Raw genomic sequence first — 22,500 nt, forward strand, 5'->3', positions numbered from 1 at the left:
ACTCTCCTCCTCTCTCCTCTCTCAACCCTTCCACTCCCATTGGCCCCCCATCCTCTCTAGACAGCCTTGCTTCTTCTTTCAAGCTGTGATTTTATGTTATCTGTATAAGATCTAGGAACCACAAGTGAAAGAAAAGTATCACATGCATCTCTCCAAGGCTGGCTTAATTAACTTAATGATCATCACCAGTTACATCCATTTTCTAGTGAATGACACAACTCTGTTTTTATGGATGAAAAGAAAATCTACTATGAGGTGTTGGAGAGATGGCTCAGTGAGTAAAAGAGTTTGGTGTGCAAGCATGAGGACCTGGATTCAGATGTCCAGCACCCATGTAAAAAGCCAAGAGTGATCATATTCAGCTGTAACCCAAAGTATGGCAAGCTCCAGGTCCAATGAGAGATCTTGTACTAAAATGAGATAGAGAGAACTAGAGGACTCCCAGCGTCCTCTTCATGCCTCCACTCGCATGCACGTGGATGCCCGCATCCTCACATTTTCAAATATTACAACAAAGGAAAAAAATCCATCGCATGTGCAACACACACATCACATTTTCCTTATCCAATCCTTTGTTTTTGCACACCCAGGCTAGTTGCACAACTTAGCTGTAGCGCACAGTGCTGCAGCTGACATTGGTGTGTGTTTATGTGATGTGCTGGCTTGGAGTCATTCTTGTAAACACCTAGGAGTGGTACAGCCAGGTCACATGGCTGTCCTAATTTCAGTTTTTCAAGAAACGGCTGGACCGATTTCCATAGTGGCTGGACCAGCTTGTATTCCCATCAGTGGTGGATGAGCCGGTTTGCCTGGGAGCACAGAACCAAACTCAGGTCCAATGCAAAAGCAGCTGGTATTCTTAACTGCCAAGCCATGTTTGCAACTCCTGTCAAAGACTGCCATTCTGACTGTGGTAAGATAGAATCTTGGTGTATGTTTAGTTTGCATTTCTGTGACTTCTGGCTTCTGGTAAAGTTGAACCCCGCCCCCCAATCTGTATTGACCATGTATGTTCCATCTTTTGAGAACTGTTTGCTTACTTCGTTAGTCCATATATCGATTGGGCTGACTGATAGTTAAGTTTTGAGTTGAAAAAAGCAAACCTCTTTTGTGGTTGTGATTTTTGAGACACGGTCTCAAAATTGTGCATTTGGGTGTGTGTGTGTGTGTGTGTGTGTGTGTGCGTGCGCGCGCGCGAGCATGTCTGTGTGTCTGTGGGTGGGCACCTGCACTCGAGGAGGTCAGAAGAGGGCATCTGATCCCTTGGTGCTGGAGTTACAGATGCTTATGAGATAATCATTGTGGGTTCTGGTCCTCTGAAAGAGCAACAAATGCTTTTAACTGCTGAGCTGTCTCTCCAGCCCCAAACCAATGCTCTTTGCATGTCAGGCAAGCATTCTATCAAGCACTGGAGCACATCCCGAGCCTGTTACAAAATTCCTTATTTGGGTTCCCAGACAAGGCAATATAAGCACAAATCTAAGATTTATCCACCAGATTTACAAGTGGCGAAATCCAATTTCTTGGAGAATTGATAAATTCAGGAAGAGCCACTATAACGCTCTAACTAAATACAAAATGAGCAAAAACACAAGCACCCAGACTCTTGGATTACTGAATGGGCCACACTGGTGCTGGAGTTGCCAATGCATATATGTCTTCACAGTGTTGCAGGATGGAATCCAGCCTCATGTAGTAAAGCAGCCCTCTCCTCGGAGTGCCTTCAAATGTGCTCTAAACAGAGGTCACACCAGCTTCTGCATTCCATTCTGTACTCACTGGTCCTGCTTCTGTGTGGGAAGGCAGAGAAGGTGCTACTGCCATGCCCAGAACAAAACCAGCACCTGAGGGAAGCAGAATTCTAAGTCCTCCCTCTGTCCGTACTGTTAAATGTGACTGTGTTCCTTACTCTTTATTTGGTTGCGACAAAATGCCTGACAAGAACAACATAAGGAAGGGATTATTGTGGCTCACAGTTTGAGAGTTCACAGTCTGTCATAGTGGAGAAGGAATAGCAGGCAGCAGGAGCATGAGGCAGTGGGTCCCATCACATCTGCAGTCAGGAAGCAGAGAGAGATGGATGCTGATACTCAGTTCTCTCCTTTTTACCCAGTTCAGAATCTCAGCACACAATGATGCCACCCACATTCAGGGTAGCTCAACAAACCTAATCTAGAAACTCAGGTGGATGGCACCCAGGAGTCTCCTTTGTTTTCATGGGACTCAGAGTCCCATCAAAATTGTCAATCAAGATTACACATCATAACTTTAGTCCCTTCCCCAGCTGGAGTCCCCAGATGATAAAAACTTAAAGTAGACAGACTACAGGTAAAAATTCCAGGGAGAGACACACATGCCTTCCTCTCATCTCTCTTCACTTGTCAATGAATTCAAATGAACAAATAAGTGGAATCCTTTGAATATATCACCCATGGGAGACTCCTGGGGATACAGAGAGGATAATGTTTTCTGTCTCTCGGGTTGTTTTCTGTTCCTTTGATGAGATCCCTAACAAAATAACTCAGATCCCATTTCATCAACACATAAGTAGCAGGAAGAGAGAGTGGGGCCAGGCCATATAAAACTCCCAAACCTACCTAAGTGATACACTTCTTCTATTGAGGCTCCTATTCATAAGGGTGCCACAACTTTACTCAACACCGCTACAACTAGGACATGTGAGACCATGGAGACCACTTCACATTCAAACCACAACACCCTTCCCATTCTGAGCAAATGGCCTTGAGGGTCAGTGTTCGTGGAATCATCCACGATGAACATTCTGCATTTCTTGTGCTTGGCTGGAGAGGTTCTGGAAGCCTTTGGGGGACTGGTGACCTACAGAACACAACCATGCTAATAAGCCCATACTGAAATGCCAGCTTCCACCCAATACAGTAGAAGCTTATATATATATATGAAGCTGATATAAGTGAAATCACCAAATAATGTTGGAGACAAGACCTGACCAAATATTTCTCATCATCAAATAAAGTTTCCAGTATCAAGATTGGGTTACATCTAATTTAGTTGTCTGCCAAAGGGGTCCTACGGGAACTGCCCAACTACCTAGTGTATTGCCGAGGCTGTCAGTGACTATCCACTAACTGATGGTAAGGCCCTATTGCTGAAGATAACACATGCACAACCCATTGAACACGGAGAAGTTAAGATGGTACCTACCTAGAGACATCACCCCTAAAGACCAATGTTCATGGTATTGGAAGGTTTTCTGCATGTCACCAAAGGAGAAAGGTAAATGCTGACCCAGCTACATCTCTTCTATACACACTGGCACACAGCTTGTGGGAGTAACCAACCTATATCTGATTGGGTTTAAGGCCCCCTCCATGAGATGGAACCCATCCCCAACACTGTTCAGGTGTCCAAAAACCTGAGACCAGATAGGCCAGGGGCCTAGGAGGAAGCCAAATACCACTTTCCTGCTAAAGCATCACAGCAAATAAAATGACTCCTGATGACATTCTGCTACACTCATAGATCACTGTCTTGCTCAGCCAATCATCAGAGAGGCTTCCTCCCGTGGACAGGAGGGAATTAATAAAGAGCCAGACAATATGCAGAGAGTGAGAGACCTTGGAACACTTAGTCCTAAATGGGGTGTCTCCATCAAATCCCTCCCCTCAGGGATCAAGGACCCTGTGGAAGAGGGAGCGGAAAGACTGTGAGAGCCAGAGGGGCTGGAGGACACCAAGGAAGCCAGGCCTTGTAAACGCATGACCTATGAACTCACTGACACTGTGACTGCAATCACAGGGCAGGCACAAGTCTGCTCCAGTGTTGAGAGCAGTGGACACAAACCAGCATCCCTAACCCAGAAGCTATCTCCAGTTGCTAATAGCTCACAAATGAAAAATGACTTCTTTCCTACAGAGTCTCACTGGGAATGCACACCACTCCTAAGCCCAGGCCCCATGCCCAGCAGGAGAAGGCCAACGCAAAACAAACTCAGTGGCATCTTTCAAGGTTCTTTGTCTCACAAAATGTGGTCTCTTAGTGTTTGTAGAACATCTAGCCAGGACCTTCTGGTTTTAAGAGTTTCCATGGAGAGGTCAGATGTAATTCTGATGGGTCTGCCTTTATATGTTACTTGGCCTTTTTCCTTCGCTGCTCTTAATATTCTTTTGTTTTTCATTTTTTAATTTAAATTAGAAACGAGCTAGTTTCACATGTCAATCCTTGCTCCCTCTCCCCCCTCCCACCAGCCCCCACCTCTCACCCTATCCCCCCTCTGATCACCAGGGAGGTGAGACCTTCCATGGGGATCTTTAAAGTCTGTCATATCATCCTAGGCAGGGCCTAGGCCCTCCCTCATGTGTCCAGGCTGAGAGATCATCCTTCCATGTGGAATGGACTTCCAAAGTCCATTTGTATGACATGGATAAACACTGATCTAATTTAGGAGGCCCCATAGATTGCTGAGGCCTCCTCACTGACACCCACTTTCAGGGGATCTGGATCAGTCCCATGTTAGCCTCTCAGTCACCAGTCTGGGGTTATTCTGTATGTTTGGTGTTTTGATTATTATGTGGCGAGGGAACTTTTTTTTTTTGGTTCAGTCTATTTGGTAAGCTTCTTGTACTTTCGTAGGCATGTCCTTCTTCAGGTTAGGAAAGTTTTCTTCTATTACTTTGTTGAATATGTTTTCTGTGCCTTTGAGCTGGGCTTCTTTGCCCTCTTCTATACCTATTATTGTAGGTTTGGTCTTTTCACGCCTGGATATTTTGTGTTTAGGATTTGTTGGATTTAAGATTTTCTTTGGTCAGTGAATCTGTTTCCTCTGGTTTATCTTCAGCACCTGAAATTCTCTCTTCCATCTCTTGTATTCTGCTGGTTATGCTTGCATCTGTAGTTCCTGATCGTTTACCCAGCCTTTCTATTTCCAGTATTCCCTCAGTTTTTGTTTTCTTTATTGTCTCTATTTCAGTTTTCAGGTCTTGAACCTTTTGAATTGCTTCCTTCATCTGTTTGATTGGTTTTTTCCTTGGCTTTCCTTGCTTTCTTTAAGAGATTTGTTGATTTCTTGCATTTTTGGTTTGTTTTTTCTTCCATTTCTTTAAGGAATTTTCTCATATCCTCTTTGAGGGCCTCAGTAATTTTCATGAAGTTTTTTTTAAGGTCATTCTTTTCTGCTTCATCTGCGTTGGCATGTTCAGGTCTTGCTGAATCCCTAGACTCTGGTGGTGTCATATAAGTCTTTCGGTTGTTGAATGTGTTCTTATACTGTTGTCTTCATATCTATTTTTCTAGAGGGTATAGGTGGGGTCTCTCCCTCTCCTCTCTACCAGAGGGTGGAGGGGCAAGACAGGGATGGCAGCTGATGATGCTGGCTGCTTTGTTCTGCCTCCAGGTCCCTCTGGGGGATTCAGTGGCAGGAAGAGGGAAAGGTGGGCTGGAAGAGCCCCTGGCACTTACCTCTCTCTCTACTGGAGGTTAGAGGGGCAAGACAGGACATTATTTTATTTATTATGTATACATGGTTCTGCCTGCATGTATCCCTGCAGGCCAGAAGAGGAACCAGATCTCATAGATGGTTGTGATCCACCATGTGGTTGTCTGGAAATTGAACTCATGATCTCTGGAAGAGCAGCTAGAGCTCTTTAACCTCTGAGCCATCTCTCCAGCACCCAGTTTTGTGTTTCTATGGGACTCCTATGTGTATGAATGTGTCTGTCTCTGTGTCTGTACGTAATTCCTCTACTTTTTATTTGGCTCTTTCTCTTCTGCTTGCTTGTTTTGTCCTATTGAAGTTTGTTTGTTTTTATTTTACTTTTTTCAAGACAGGGTTTCTATGTGTATCCCTGGCTGCCCTGGAACTTGATCTGTAGACCAGGCTAGTCTCAAACTCATAGAGATCCATCTGCCTCTGCCTCCCTAGTGCTGGGATTAGAAGTGCACTTCCCACTTCCCCATCAGCCTGGGAGCAGGCAGCTGTAAGACAATGTTTACTAAAAAGCAATACAATGCCCGGGGCAATAAGTTCCTGATAAGGGCTCGCCCACAGGACACCCTGACCTCGACCTTTTCCAAAGACTAACCACCTCTTCCTGACCCACCCACCACAGCCTCTGGTGTCAGGGTATATATAACCAGCCAGGGTAGGAATAAAGTAGAGCCATCTTGAGGAGCCTTCTGGAAGCCTTCTTGAAGTTTTCTTTGCACCACCGACTGGTGTCTGTGTCATCAATCCCGACACCCTCCACACATTCTTGGACACAGGCTACGCAGCAGACACAGCAGTGCACCACCACCTGGCTGTTTGTTTTTGTTTTATCTTATTTTATTATTATTCTTTAGTCTGCCAGTTTGTCTTCTAACTAGAGACAGAGAGAAGTGGAGTTGGATGGGAGGGAAGATGGGAGGATCTTCGAGGAATTGGAGGAGGGGAAATTTTTCCATATATTGCAAGGGAGAAATCCTATTTTCAATAAAATAAAAATAGAAAAAAATAATAAGACAAAGGCCTTGTTGGCTTTTATCTCCCACCTGCAGGCCCTCTGCTGATGGACTGGCTCAGAAAGTGCAAAGCTAGATTTGGCTAATCAACCATCCTATCTTTCTTTAAAACTGGCCAAACCTAAATTAGGGGAGGAAGACTCTTCAAGGACTTTAAAACTCCAGCTTTTGAGAAGAGACTAGAGTCTTCAGCTTTTCAAGTGCACCCTTCCACTTTGTAGAGGGTTTTTTCCCCTGTATGTCCACTGTGTGCATGAGTTTCCTTACCCCCAATAAACGCCTTTCTTCAGTGCTGGGGTGGGGCAGGGGAGAAGAAATGTCAGCTTCCAGCCCTGAAGAGCCACAATAATTGTAGTTAGAATGTCTCTATCCATAGTCAAAGTGCTGAGTTTAAGTGACCATTGAGTTCTCAGTTCTAAATGAGACATAGATACCAGTGCACATCCCCCAAGGCTCAGGGACCATCACACAAGAGGAGGCAGAAAGAATGTAAGAGTTGGAGGATGGGGAGGAGGACTGTGAAATGCTATCTTCTAACCTTGGCATGCATGGCTGTTGCATTCATGAACTCACAATAGCTATGGTTATTTACATAAGATCTGCACAAGATCAAGCCAACAAAATCGGCCGCCGTTCATTCCAACAGGTAGCACTAATCAGACTCGGTGATCTAAAAAAATAGTTTCTGCTGGCACAATAACCTCCACCCCTTTCTGTCTTTGTTGCAACATAACTCTAGTTCCAACTCTCCATCAACCCATTCATCCATTCATCCTTCCATTCTTCAATCCACTTCAAGCATCAATCCATCCATCCATCCATCATCCATCATCCATTCTTTTATCATCTATACTTGAAGACATATACATACATCAATCCATACATATGTTTGTTCATCTATCTATCTATCTATCTATCATCTATCTATTTATCTATCTATCTATCTATGATCTATCTACACTTATCTAGTCACTCAATGATATATTTATGCATTCAGACATGCATACATACATATCATACATTTACGTATCCATCCACACATGCATGCATACATTCATACTTTCACTTACCAACCATTTACATATAATCTGCTATCAACATGTCCATCTACTATCTATACCATCATATATACATACATAATACACTCATATATCCATTTATCATGTATCATATATGAATTATACCTATTTACCCATTCATATATATAAAAATATATTTATTTGCATCCATATATATACATCTATATGTACATCTACCCATGATCTATACACATCTATTGATCAATAATGCCTATGCACATCTATCTACACATAATACATACATCCCTTATTTAACTAAAATTTCTAGGTGTTCTGTTATACTGCTTAGTTCAAATAAATCAAAAGCATTTAGTGTCATGGTTACACACATGCACACCCAATTTTCTCTTCTCCAGTAATAATTAACTATTGCAGCTTTTCCATTCCACTGTCTGCAGTGCAATAAATCACAGTCTAAAAAAAAGCATATATTTCAGTAAATAGTTCAGACTTCAAAAAGCCAACAACACCCAACACCCATCTTATCTATGAGGATGAATGTGAATGCCTCCCTCCCTCCCTTCCCATAAGGCCATCAAGGACCCAATATTAAATAATCCTGTTTTTCAGAATCCATGAGGGGAAGACTTTTCTTCTCCAAGCAGAAAACCTAATGCTGTCCTCACAAATTTCCCAGGCATTGCATGCCATAGAAACATCTCCTCTCATCCCTTCCAAAGACTAACAATTACAGAACTCAACCCTTCATATTTAATTTCCTTTTAAAACTGGGTTTTTGGGGGTGGGGTCTGGGCATCTACAGTGTAGCTATTCTGGACTAGCTCCCACTACAAAACTGCCTGGAAAAAGATTCCTTCATTGTTATGCAAATTGCATTCCTATGCAAAACTCTACTCTAAGTCCAATATACATTTTTCCCAGTCCAGTTTGCCCTCTTCCTCAGTTAGCTTCTATTAAGCAATGGCTCACTGTTTCTTAAGGTCAAAAGTCCCCTTTACAGGAAATCTACCTAACATACAGAAGATTTCTTTTTCCCCGGAGCTGCTTTTTTTCTTGGTGATCATTCTTTCCTAACAAGAAACCAGAGTGTCTTCTGCTAATGTGTTTTCAGTGGGTAGGGTATTTGGCCAGAGTACAAGGGAATCTCTACCCTTCCCTGATTATGCCTTTTTCCTTTGCTTTTTTTTTAACCCACTGAAAAACAATGCCTTTGTAAGCACTCAAATAAATCTCTAGAGAGTAAAGGCACCCACAAAGATGCATCCATGCCTGTCTGGTATTTACAGTTCAGACAGGGACCCGAGATATATATGCATTGTTTAGCTGTTTAAAAAACAAGTGGGGAGGTGGGGAAGGACAGGCCCCTGGGAATAATTTGTGTGATGATTCGGTGAATTGAGAGGTCAATATAGCTCAGAATAAAATATCCGCACATAGTGAGAAATAAAGAACCAAAAGCCAGGTAGTGGTGGCGGTACACGCCTCTAATCCCAGAGCTCAGGAGGCAGAGGCAGGCGGATTTCTGGGAGTTCAAGGCTAACCCGATTTACAGAGCAAGTTCCAGACACATACAAATCCTGTCTCAGAAAACAAAAACAAATTAACAACAACACTAACAAAGCAGAAATAAAAGAGTCAAACAAATAGATCTGGGACTGGAGAGATGCTCTTGCAGAGGACCTGAGTTTGTCAGTCAGAGCCCATATCAGGTGACCCATACCTGCCTGTCACTGTAGCTCCAAGGAGCCAGTGACTCTCTTCTGGCCTTCACTGGCACCAGCATACATGGGAACAACTCTGCCCCTCGCCCATGCATACACACCTAAAAAGGAGTGTGTTCGTGATTCTCTGCCATGCTGAGATTTTACAGCTCCCTCTATGGGATGCCCCCACCTGCCAAGCCCACCCAGAATTCAGTGAGCAGTAATAGGATCTGAAGAGAGACAGGAGTGCACCAAACACAGAAGAAAAATGAATGATTCGCTCATATCTTCAAACAACGTGTGCTCTTTCTACACCTTAGACCTAGAGATTTACCCACAGGTAAAACAGTCAAGAGACGGTGAGTGAATAAGTATAGGCAGGGCCACCTAGCCATGAGCCCTGAGTGCCCAGGTTCTGGGCCAACTTCAGCTCAAACACATTAGAGAAAATTAGTTGCATTGAACACATATTATCAGGTATTTACCTGGTAGAATCGTGGTAGGAGAGAAAGAGTTTCTCTTGGCTCATGGTTTCAGAGGATGCAGTCCATCCAGGTGGGGAAGGCATGATTGTAAGAGCTGTTCTTTTTATAGCAATGGGGATGTGGGTAGAAACTCTGCCATTGTGGACAGACAGACAGACAGAGTACCCTTTAAATTTTCCAGCTATTAAACCATCCTTAACAGCTATGCCCCATACCTCAGCGGTTCTACAACCTCCCAAAGCAGCAGCATTCACTGGCGAACAAAATGTTTAAGTATGTGAACCTATGAGTGACATTTTACATTCAAAGCACAACACACACCTTTGTGCACCAATCCCTCCTGGAAGGAAGTCTTCCTAGAAGACTCAGGAAATACATAATCCTTACAAGTCTCAGAAAGCAGAAATTTACAATATGCACAAGGTGCCTCGCTAAGGTTATACAAGTAGCAAACAGTTGCTTAGGAAGGGCGACTCTTTTCTAGAAATGACTGCTACTTGGGTAGTCAGTTCCAGGGATGAGGCTTTTGCGTATCATCAGCAATGCCAGGTGGGCTTTCCCATGATGCTATTGCCTTTGGGTCGCCTACGGTCCTGTAATTTACCTCCATCCATATCCCTGTAGGTAAGCCCAACAACTCATTGGGTTTCACCAATTTGGACTTGGGTACATTGTTATACTGTTTTGTTTTTGGAGTCTGGAACAGTCAAAAGCTCCACTTTAAAATATGAAGTATATGGTATGTGCGCGCACGCACACACACACACACACACACACATACACAATGCAAGGTTTGTTTACCTCTTGACAAAGATGATAAACATCCCTTTCCTCTTTTCTCTTTGTGCTGCTTTGGGATATGATACAGAGGATATGATATTTGGCTCAACCATAAGGGAACAGATACAACCAACTGGAAAGAGTCCCCCATCTGAGCTGACAAATGAGCTGGGTCCTCTAGAGTCCCTGTTAAGTGAATACAAACGGCCTTCAGTGATTGACACAATGATAGGTGTTCTGTTATTTGCAGGCATAATAGAATAAGAGGTCACACCAACTAAGATGACACCATTGAACACTCAGAGGTATGACTCAGGACTCATGTCTGGTGATAATTTTAGGAACATTTCATTAGTGTCCTGACAGAAGGAAGATCTGTGATGTTTCTGACTTGCTTTACATGGGTTAACAATGCGTTGCATGAATGGGTGATTATTCTTTGATGGTGTTGGGTGATAAAAAAAGGCGAAAAAACAAAAACAAAAAACAAAACAACACAGGTTCAGCAAGATGTGGCCACACACACCTGTAATCCTGGCACTTGGGAGGCTGAGGCAGGAGAGCTGAAACACTCTTTCAAATAAAATTACATTTGGCTACACTTTTGGCAACTGTACCAAATTTTACATAGTACATACAATTTATAGTGACAAGAACCCCAGGTTTATCCTCAGTCTTCCTTTACCCTTTATCACAAGTACCCTGATGTAATTATTATCATTATAAAATTCTATACTTAGAAGTCTGATGAATAATTGGGGCATCTACCTGACTGGATTAAGATGTGCTTGAGGCACCGGTGAATCACAACTTCTGGATGTGTCTATGAGGGTGTTCTCAGAGATGATGGAAGTGTGGGTCAGTGACCTGAGGGGGGTGGAATTTCACCAAATGAAGGTACCACACAACTGGCTGGGGTCCCAGATGGGGAAACAAAAGACTGAGTCTCTCTTCCCTCTCTCCTCTCTCTCTCCTCGCCTTCCTCCTTTTCTCTCTCTTTCCTCTCCCTCACTCTCTCCCCTCTTTCCTAGTCCCCTTCTCCTTTTCTTCTTCCCTCCTCTCTCTCCTCTTCCCTCTTTCTCTCCCCATCCCATCTCAGGCATGGAGGCTGTATGTGATCAGACATCAAGTTCTTCTAGAAGAGTCAACTCTGGGAATGCAGATGGAAACGGCCAGCTGGTCTGGGTATGAAGACGAGCCCCTGAAACCCAGGTGAGACCACAGACCCTGAAAGCCAGATGGTTCCCACATTCAAACTGCCATCCCTGGCTGCCTTCTTCCTTTGTAAGTATCCTTGAAAGCTGGAGAACTATGAGTCACCGTGACAAGAACAGCAGGTCTTCCTAACTGGGATTCTTTGTTTCTGATTTGCTGCCTGGTCACTGGGTCTTCCAGACACTTGTCCCTATGCATAAACTCTCCGCAGACCTGGAACATTCACACTTCCCTGAATTAAAATTCAAGCCACAATATTCCTGGAGTACACTCAATACAACAGTTCTCACCTATCCCCTGTTGGACCCTCCCCTTTACTCCCCAAATGGTATACTGGTCTCTCTCTCTGAACCCAGAATTTTGTGTATCCCAGGCAAGCATTCTACTTTAGAGTTGCATCCTCAGTTTTGATTTTGAGACCGGGACTCGCTAAGTTTCACCAGTATGGCCCTGAAGTCATGACTTTCCTACTTTAGCATTGTGAGTGACTGGAGTCACTGGTATTTGCTACCACACTCTGTTTGGTGTGAACTCTTTCTGACAACGGAAAATCATAAACTTTCCAGCCCCTGCACTTTGGATTTAACTATTCATTTTCTAACTCTATTTTTATTCTGGCTCTTGTTTTTACAGGACACTTTCGTAATATTTCCTTTGGAGGGCTTGGAAGGTGACTTAGTGGGTAAAGTATTTGCCGTGGGAGCATAAAGATCTGAGTTCAGATCCCCAGAACCCACATAAAGCTAGAGTGGGTAGTGTATAAATCTGGAACCACACAGCCCCTATAGTGAGATGGGAGGCAGAGACAGGAGAAATCTCTGGAAGCTGGTGGGCCAGCTACTTTGGAATACACAATGGGAAACAATAAGAGACCCTGCCTGCCTCAGTGAAGGAGGAAGGTGAGGACCAGTACACAAGACTGTCACCTGACTTCTGCATGCCTGCCATGGCACACGTACAAGCATGTGCACACACACAAGTATGTGTGCACATACACACCCCACATCCAATGCTTTCCTTCACTGTAGCCACTCTATACTCTTTTAAGATCTGACTCTTCCAGGTGCCCCCAATAGAGTGTGAGTGACCCCTGTGTTCCACTGTGGGACCAGGACCAGGTCTCATTACCTCTGTAACCAGAACTCAGCACAGTAATGCACACCAAGCACATGTTGCAACACCATTCTATACCCACCAGGACTCAACAGTCAAAAATGAACACAGGGTTGAGGAGATGGCTCAGTCAGTCACATGCTTGCTTTACAAGCAGGAGGATATGAGTTCCATTCCCAGAACCCACACCCAAAGTCAAGCACCTGCCTGTAATCTCAGTGCCAAGGGCCGAGGAGGCAGAGACACATAGTCTCACCAATGGTGAGCTCCAGGGTCAGTGAGAGATCCTGTCTCAAAAAAAAAAAGACAGAACAACATCCAAGGTGTCCTCTGTCCTACATACCTACACACACACACACACACACACACACACACATACACACACACACACAGAGAGAGAGAGAGAGAGAGAGAGAGAGAGAGAGAGAGAGAGAGAGAGAGAGAGAGAGAGAAAATAGCTATAGTGAGGATATAGAGAAGTCGTTTGCCTTGTACATACACTGATAAGGGGAATGCAAAATAGTACAGTGACCAGGGAAAATAGGATTATATTCCAGACAAAACAAAGGCAAAAAGCAAAATGCCTCATGACCCAGCAACTACACATCTTAGATTATGTCGAATAAAATTTACAGTGCACACATGAACATGTTGCTTCTACACACTCATGATCATAACAGAGCTGTTTACAACAGCCAAGAGGTAGGGGAGGAACCACACAGATGGAGGAACAAAATGTAGGACATCTTTACGAGGCAATGTTATTCAGCCCTGAGAAAGTGAGTCCTAACTCATTAAAACATAGAATAATGTCCTTGAGGTTCATCCAAGTGTACGGAAAGAAACCAGTCACATGAGGATAAATACTGGGGCTTTGTTTAACTGAAGTACCAAGAGTAGTCAAGTTCGCAGAGACAGAAGGTGGAAGGGTGGTTGTCCGTGTGCGGGAGGAGGAAAGACTGATGGACTTGTGACTTGGTGGACTTACATTTTCTAAGGCAGAAAGTGTCTGGAGAGGTTCTTCACAGCAGTGAAATACCCTCAGCCCTCCCAACCTGCATGCTCAGAAACAGGGGAAATGCTACATTTTGTTGAGGATATTTTACCCTGATTAATTTCTTATTGGAGACAAATCTTGATATTCCCCTGCTTACATGTCCAGTGGTTTCCTACAAATTCTACATTTCATTAAAGTGGCAAAAGAGCTGGGTCTTGGAGTGCCAGGTCTGTAGTCTCAGCACCTGGGGAAGCTGGGGCAGGGGTACCAGGGGCCATAGGCTGAGTTCAAGGTCAGCCTGGGCAACTTAGTTAAGTGAGACATCTTAGTTAGCTAAGTGAGATCTTTTGCCAAAACAAGAAGCCAAAAGGCAGCTGAGGATGCAGCTTAGTTGTAAAATGCCTGCCTAGAATCCCCCAGGGAAGGCTTGGGGTGTGGCTCAGTGGTAGAACCCCTGCCTTGAATGCCCCAATAATGAACTTGGAGTGTGGCTCAGACAGAGCCCCTGCATAGGATCCCTGTTGGGGCTGTGTCTCACTGGTAGAGCCCCTGCCTAGAATGCCCCAGGGAGGCATTGAGGTACGGCTTAGTGGCAGAGCACACGTCTAGAATGCACGAGCACCTAGGACTGCCCATTAAGAAAAAAAAATTAAGAGAAGAAAGATTTCCAGGCCCTCCATTAACTTAGTTAACTGTTGTATCTCCTGGGCATCCTAGTTAGATAAGTATGACACCTGTCCACTCCTTGAGACGCCAGGCTATATCAGCTTGACCTTTCCAGCTATCTTCCCTGGAAACAGTGAGGACAACATCCAAGAGACCCTTTCCCTTGCTCTTTGACACTGTGTGATCCCCACTAAGTGCCCAGGCTGGGAGGAGAAGGACTCACAGACTTCCTGTTTCCCCGCAGACATACCAGAGGCATATCTGCACAGAACACAGACCTAAATTTTAAGAATACCTGAGAATGGGGGTCCTAGGGTTTGTTGTTCAGTTAGTGGAGTGCTTGTCAAACATTCAAGTCCTGTATTCTACCTCCAGCATCTCATAAACTAGTAGGACCAGGAAGTCATCCTTCTCTACACAGTAAGTTCTAAGGCAGCCTGACTACCTGAGACCCTGTCCTAAAATAAAAATAAAGATAAAACCCCCACAAAACATACCTGCACCAGGCCTATTCTCTTAGCCGCCAGACAGCTCCCAAATCATGACACAGAAACTTACTCTTAGTTATGAATGCTCAGTCTTGCTTAGGCTCATTGCTTGCTAGCTCTTATAACATAACCTGTTTTTCTTTACCTACCTTTTGCCTAGGGCTTTTTACTTTTCTTTATGTCTTACTTTCTCTGTCTGTCTGGCCACTGCCTAGCTACTGGTCCTAGGCAGGCCTCTCTTCTCCCTCTTCTCTCATTCTCCTCTCCTATTTATTCTCTCTACCCGGCAGCCCCGCCTATCCCTCTCCTGTCTAGCTATTGGTCGTTCAGATTTTTATTAGACCAATCAGATGCCTTAGGTAGGCAAGGCGAAACAACTGCAACACGTCTTTGCACAACTAAACACACATCCTTACCTCGTTAAGCAAATGTAGCATGAACAAATGTAACACAAGTTTACACAGTTAAAGTAATATTCCACAGTGTAAACAAATGTAACACATCTTTGCCCAGTTAAAATACCATCCCACAACATGTACCTGCTGATGATTTCACACTCCAGTAAACATCTCAGTCACACTCTGCTACCCCGCCCCCAGGACAGAAAATTGGATTCTAGCCATGGATCATCCCCAGATACAAAATTACGGCACTTAAGCCTGCAGCTGGATCTGTTCTACAATTGCTGTAGAATAACCCTCAGGAAGAAAGAATGCATGAATTGGTTAGTATAAGAGAATTTATATTAAAATTCACTCCTAATCCTACAAGCAAGGCTGTGAAGAAGAACCCCAAGGAACAAGAGAAATTACAAGCCTTAAAATCGGATTACATTCGATGGAAGATACATGACACAGTTAGGGACTCAGACATTTAATTTTATGATCCATAACTACATCTATAGCTGTGCCTGTAGGTATATCTTATCTATTGCCATCCCAAGCCTGTCCTTTTGATTTTTCTCCCAGTGGTAAAAATGCTAGGTGTGTAAGTGAAATACTGGACTTAAAGGTAAAAATGATAACAGAGCCTCATGTAGCAAATGATGTTCCAAAGCAAACATGGGGGCAAGAAACAGAAATATAATCAGTTCAAGCTGTGAAGACACCCTTAGTTCAGGGAAAGAGACCATTAAAAAAGATGTATTTATTTTTACTTTGCATGCATTTGTAAGTGCCTCCTTGTATGTCTGTGAGCCATGAGCATGCCTTCGGAGGCCAAAGGAGCATTGGATCTCCCTGGAACTGGAGTTACAGATGGTTGTGAGATATGGGTGCTGGGATTTGAACATGGGTTCTCTGGAAGAGCAGCAAGTGCTTTTAAGTACTGAGCTATCTCTCCTGCTTGTGATTTTTATCTTGTTAGTTGTAAAGGCCAATCTTGGCTAGACTTTGAATCACCTAGAAGAGACAGCTCTGGATGAGTCTGGGAGGGGGTTTTCAGAGAGAAATAATGGAAGCAGGAAGACCCACCCTAAATTTGGGCAACTCCATCCCCTGGCCTGGGGTCCTGGACTGAATAAAAGGTAGAAAGTGAACTGCACACCAGCGTCCATCTCTCTCTTCCTCCTCTGTGGTGGATGTCATGTGACCAGCCATCTCATGCCTTCCCTGCCTTGGTGGACTATATACCTCAAACAGTGAGAGGAAGTAGACCCTTTCTTCCTTGAGTGGCTTTTGTAAGTCAGTAGTACAGCCCCCCCCATAGACTAAGTGAGCTTCACTGAGTGAACCTGAGGCTGCCCCACAATGATACCCTCAGGGAACGTCCTAACAAGGTTGGAGGTAGAATTCCATTTCAGCGGCTTTTCCATCCCTTGAATGTTGCCAAACATTTATAGAAGACTTATAAAGAATCCTAAAAGGCAATTCAACAACAAAGCATGAGAACCATGCTCAAGCAGGTCATCGAATCCCCAAGACTTTAGTACCTCATCTCTCCATCCCTTCCCACTTGGCTTCACACAGAAACACACAGTACAGTCCACACCAGTGCTTGTGATGGATCAAAAGTTACTCAGTGGAAATGCCATGAATGGTGTTCAGTGGTTGTTTTCAAGTGATTTAGGAGTGTCCCTCAAAGGTCAAGTGGTGAAGACATGGTTTCCAAGGCAGCAAAGATGACAAGTGGAGCCTTAGGGAAGTGGTTGGATACTTACAACTCCAACCCCATCCATGTAGTGATGCAATCAGCTTAGTGGGGGCATTGGGAAGTGGTGGACACTTACAAGGCAGAGCCTAGTTTGAGGAAACAGGTCACTGAGAGTGTATCCCTGTAACATTTTGACCCTAGTGTCCGTTGTCTGTCTGTGTCCATTGTCTATTGTCTATTTCTCATTCTCTGTGGTCCCTCCAGGTCTCTTGTCTTAATCTTTGCTTCTCATTCTCATTATAGTTGTCTCTCTCTCATTCTCTTTGTCTCTTATTCATTTCACACTCTCTGTGTGTTTGTTTCCTCTGCCTCTCCTCCTCTTCTTTCTGGCTTAACCACCTACCATTCATTCATTCTTCCTTGCTACAGACTCATAAACAATGGAAGTGATTAGACACTGAAATCTTTAGCTGAAATAAACCTTTCTTTTTTACATTGCTAGCATCGGGTATTTGGTCACAGCTACAGAAATCTGCCTAACACAGTGATAGGGCTCTTCTTGATGCTATGGCTTAGGTCTGCAATGTCCTCCATTGGATCATGACTTCAACTACTGGGACTCAGCTGATGGGACTGTTTCGGGAGGGTCTGGAAGCTCTGGGAAGTAAGCACTCCCTGGTATGTGCAGGGAACTAGAAGAGACCCTTAAGGGGTATGCTCCAGCCCTAGTTATGCTTCTTTACCTCCTGGTCTACTGAGGTGAGCATTGCCTTCCCTAGCATGGTATCCCCTGAAACCATGAGCCAACATAAACAGCATTTTGCCACAACAATGAAGAAGCTGATAGCCCTGGCATGTACAAGGCCCTGGGTTTGACCACTAGCACTACAAAGTAAGTAAATAAATACATACATACGGGCTGGAGAGATGGCTCAGCCACTAAAGGCTAGGCTCACAACCAAAATTAATACATACATACATGCGTAAAAGAGTGGAGACAGGAAGACCAGAAGTTCAAAGTCATCCTTGACTACATAGTGTGGTGGCAACAAGTTCAAGGCCAGCTTGGAGATACATGAGATTGTCCCCCAGACCATGTAGTACTGGGAGACAGCTCAGTCTATAAAGCACCTGCTGACCAGATATGAGGACCTGAGGTTCACTACCTGCACCCACATAAAATCCAGGCACAATGGGGCCCCCATGTAATCTCATCACTGGGGTGGCTGAGGCAGAGGATGCCTGAGCTCATTGCCCAGCTAGTCTAGGCAAATCAGCATGCTCCAGACTCAATCAGAGATCCTGTCTCCAAAAAGTTAAGATGGAGCTAGAGGAAGAGACCCCATGCTATCTCCAACCTCTATACACACAAAATGGACACCCCCACATACACACAAACACATGCACAAGCATGTCAACAAATATGTACACACACAAATAAATTCTTCAAAGTAGGTCAAAGAACCAATGAATCACTGAGTGAAGACCACTGATCTTGTGAATTGGAATGCTTTCAAATATCCATAATACGGCTAATTAAAGAGCAGAAGTGTGTGTGTGTGTGTGTGTGTGTGTGTGTGTGTGCAAAGCAGTGAGCTATGTGAAGGGGATGAGTTGGGAAACTGGAGGGGAAAGCCTGCTGTACTTTCTTGAGAGACAGTTTTTAATAGACTCAAACACACACATGTGCACCTTGAATCCCTGGTGGAGAAATAAAAGTTGACTGCTGTTCCCAGGCCTGGGATAAGTATAGCACAGTTGTTTTGAAAATGCTTGCCTCACTGCTGCCCCTGAGGAGTTAGTTATTACTGGGATACTGCAGAGAGAAATGCATCACTTTGTTGTCAGGGTTCTGGAAAGAGAAATTTCAAGGGCTAATGTGAAATCTTTGGGGTCAAGTCCTGCAAGGAATGTGGGTCTTTATCAAATATAATAGTTACTTTAGCTGGGACTCCAGTCACTGTGAGTCACTAAGAAACAAAGGCAGTAATTTCTCAACAACATACAACAGTAGAATTGCTTGCCAAAAATAATAATAATAGGAATAGTAAATGAATAAATAAAGCTCAGTAAAATTAATCACCACATTAAATATTTTTAATTGGTTCTTTTTTTGTTTTTGTTTTTGTTTTTGTTTTTGAGACAGGGTTTCTCTGTATTGCTTTGGAACTTGTCCTGGAACTTGCTCTGTAGACCAGGCTGGCCTCGAACTCACAGAGATCCACCTGCCTCTGCCTCCTGCATGCTGGGATTAAAGGTGTGCACCACCACAACCCAGCTAAATTGGTTATTTTAAAAAATATTTTATTTAAATTCATTTTACGCGTGTTGAGTTACAGACAGTTGTGAGCTGCCATGTGGGTTCTGGGAATTGAACTGGGGACCTCTGGAAGAGCAGTCAGTACTCTTAGCCACTAAGCCATCTCTTCAGCCCTGCATTAAACATTAAAGGCAGGATCTGACATCTTTCCGGAATATGTCAGAGTTCTCTTTTAAAGATTTTATGTCTGTGTATGTTTATGTCTGTGTGGGTATATACATACAAATGCAGGTGCCTGCAGAGGCCAGGAGAGGGCACTAGAACACCTGGAGCTGAGTTACAGATGGTTGTAAGCTGCCCAACATGGGTGTTAGAAACCAAAATTGATCCTCTTGAAGAGGAATGTTCACTCTTAGCCCCTGAGGCACCTCTCCAGCTTTTTGATGTCACTTTTGGGGGAAGGAGCAGTGTACACAAGCCACAGTGGGCATGACAAAAATCAGAAGATAACCTCAAGCGCTAGTTCTCTCTTCTACCTTTTTGGAGACAGAGTCTCCTGAACTTTGCCACTGTGTACACCAGGCTCTGTAGCCCATGGGCTCCCAGGGATCCCCTGTCTTTGCCCCACTTCCTATTGTAGGAGTGACAGGATTATAGACCCATGCCAGAGTGCCTGGCTTTCACACGGGTTCTCAGAAATTCAAACTCAGTTCCTCAAGCTTGTGTGGAGAGCACGATACCCACTGAGCCATCTCCTAGGACACTCACCCCTTTCTGAGACAGGCTCTCCCAGTGTAGCCCAAGCTGCCCTCCAGCTCACTGCCCTCCTGCCTTGGGTGGATTGCCAAGACTCACCACCACATCCGCGACTGAGCGCTATGCCTTTGTGCCTGACCCACCACTTCCCCCCTCAAGAATCCTGCTGTCTATTCAAGTAGTTCTCATCCGCACACCAGACCCTATTAACCCACACCGAGGGATCCCTCTTTCAAAATGGATTAGCTAATTTCTCTTGCAAATAATTTCCGAATAAAATGAAAAGAAAGCAATTAAGTGTCATGAGTAAGTTCAGAATGTCTAAACCACAGACTGGTGCAGAATCTACATGTCATTGATTGTGTGTGTGTGTGTGTGTGTGTGTGTGTGTGTGTGTGTGCAAATGCCCATAAAGGCCAGAGGACAGCATCAGATTCTGTGCAACTGGAGTTACAGACAGGTGGGAGACATCTGATATGGATGTTGGGAACTGAACTCAGGTCCTCTGGCAAAGCATCATGGGCTCTTCACTGCTGAACCATCTCTCTAGCTCTCATCAATTAACAGCAGAGGCCTGCTGCTCTCTGGAAAGTGGTTGTGTTATAAGGCTCAGGATAAAAACTTTTCTGTTTTCCACCAATGGGCACCATGCTGACATCCTATGATACCACATTATCAAAGCTCAGAAGCAAAAGTCAGAGTGACATAGGTGCCAAGGACAACTAAGGAAAGGTTTTCTAAAATATTTTTAAATTATGTGGATGTATGTGTCTGTCTGGGAGTATGTGCACATGTGGGTACAGTACCGTCAGAGACAAGAAGGGGGCATTGCAACTGAAGACAGAGCTATAGGTCATTTTGAGCCACCCAAGGTGGGTGCTGGAAAATGAACCCAAGTTCTCTGCAAGAGCAGCAAGTCCATATCTTTCAGGCTTTCAATTGTGTGTACAGTATTCTTATGTGACCATTTAAAACTGTAAAACATGGGGTTGTAGGGACAGCTTACTTGGTAAAAATACTTGCTGTGTAGGCATGGGGGTCTGAACTGAGCCTCACAACCCATGTCACAAAAGAAAAGTTGGGCCTAGTGGCATGGTCTGTAATCCCAGAGTAGCATAGGTAGAGAGAGGAGCATCCCTGGGCATCCCTGGATAGCCAGCCTAGCTGAACTGGCAAGATCCAGGCCAGTCAAAGACCCTGGCTCAAAAAACAAGATTAACAGCAACTGAAAGATATTCATAGTTATCCTCTGGTCTCCACAGGCATGGGCACACACACTCGAGCACCCTGATACACACACGTGAGGGTGCACACACACACACATATGCAGTGCACACACACAAACTAAAGTTACAGAACTCTTTTTTCTAGGGAAGGTGGTCTTTAAAGATAGGGTTTCTCTGTGTAACAGCCCTAACTGTCCTGGAACTTGCTTTGTCAAACAGACCAGGCTGCCCCCAAATGCTCAGAGATCCACCTGCCTCTGCCTCCTGAGTCCTGGAATTAAAAGCGTATGCCAGCACACCCAGCAAAATCTTTTATTTTTAAAACATTTTATTCATTGAGTGTGTGTGTACATGTGCCATGATGACCGTGTGGAGGTAGAAGACAACGTGTGGGAGTCAGCTCTTTCCTTCTACCACATGAGTCCCAAGGATTAAGGTCGGGTTATCAGGCTTGGAAACAAGTGTTGTATCCACTGAGCCATCTCACCATGCTAGAACTCCCATTCAAAGTACAAACCTTGCTGTTTAAATAACAAGCTTCATGGTTTACTATCCTGCGCATGTATCTACTTGAATGATTTTTTTCAAAGTCATTGCCAAGGTCAGTTTTCTCTGCTTCCTCCTCTGGGTTAAAAGCAGAGAAGCCATTCATAAGAGGTTAATGGAAAACACGGCGACTTTCTTTTTGTGCCTGTGTATATTCTTTAGTTCACCTCAACTTTTTTTTTCCAGCCTCAACTTTTCATCATGCATTTTCATTTTCTTTTATTGTCCTCAGGCCACTTAACATGAATTCTACCCTCTCCACAGATTTTCAAGTGCACAACACTGTACTGCCAACTACAGACTGTTTATCAAATCTCTAGGACTAAATCATCTTGCCCAAATGAAACTCTATTCACATCTACTATGGCTTGAGTAACTGACTGGCCAAGGTGTAGATGCTAATAGTTGGGTCTCATATCTATCTGTAAGCAACAGTTGTCTAATTGAACTTAAGACTCACTCAGAAGGAGGAAAATCATGCCTGGTCCTGCAAACTGAGCCAAATACCCATGGCTGTAGCACAAGTTCTAATTGATTGTAATAATAAAATCCCAGAGTCAGATAATAGGGGGTGAAAGTTGAAAGATGAGAGAATCAGAGCAGCCAGCCACTAGAGTTCTTACCTCTAGGAATCCTTAGACTGAAAAGGGACCAAGC

The 22,500-nt window shown here is 44.1% G+C and overlaps 1 protein-coding gene across 2 annotated transcripts in view; it reads right to left on the minus strand.

The window, feature by feature from the left end:
* Galnt17 (polypeptide N-acetylgalactosaminyltransferase 17) overlaps positions 1–22,500 on the minus strand; it is a 397,683-nt gene that overhangs the window by 263,650 nt on the left and 111,533 nt on the right. The window contains exon 1 of one of the 2 annotated variants that reach the window (XM_040731690.1): positions 1,975–2,014. The exons of the other annotated variant lie outside the window; for it this stretch is intronic. Coding sequence (XP_040587624.1) covers positions 1,975–1,999 — 25 coding nt within the window. The 5' untranslated portion in view covers positions 2,000–2,014. Of the gene's footprint in view, positions 1–1,974; positions 2,015–22,500 lie in introns of those variants that run through there. 2 annotated transcript variants of the gene reach the window in all.

This window comes from Mesocricetus auratus, unplaced genomic scaffold, assembly GCF_017639785.1.
Source record: "Mesocricetus auratus isolate SY011 unplaced genomic scaffold, BCM_Maur_2.0 Super-Scaffold_100025, whole genome shotgun sequence".
NCBI lineage: Eukaryota > Metazoa > Chordata > Mammalia > Rodentia > Cricetidae > Mesocricetus > Mesocricetus auratus.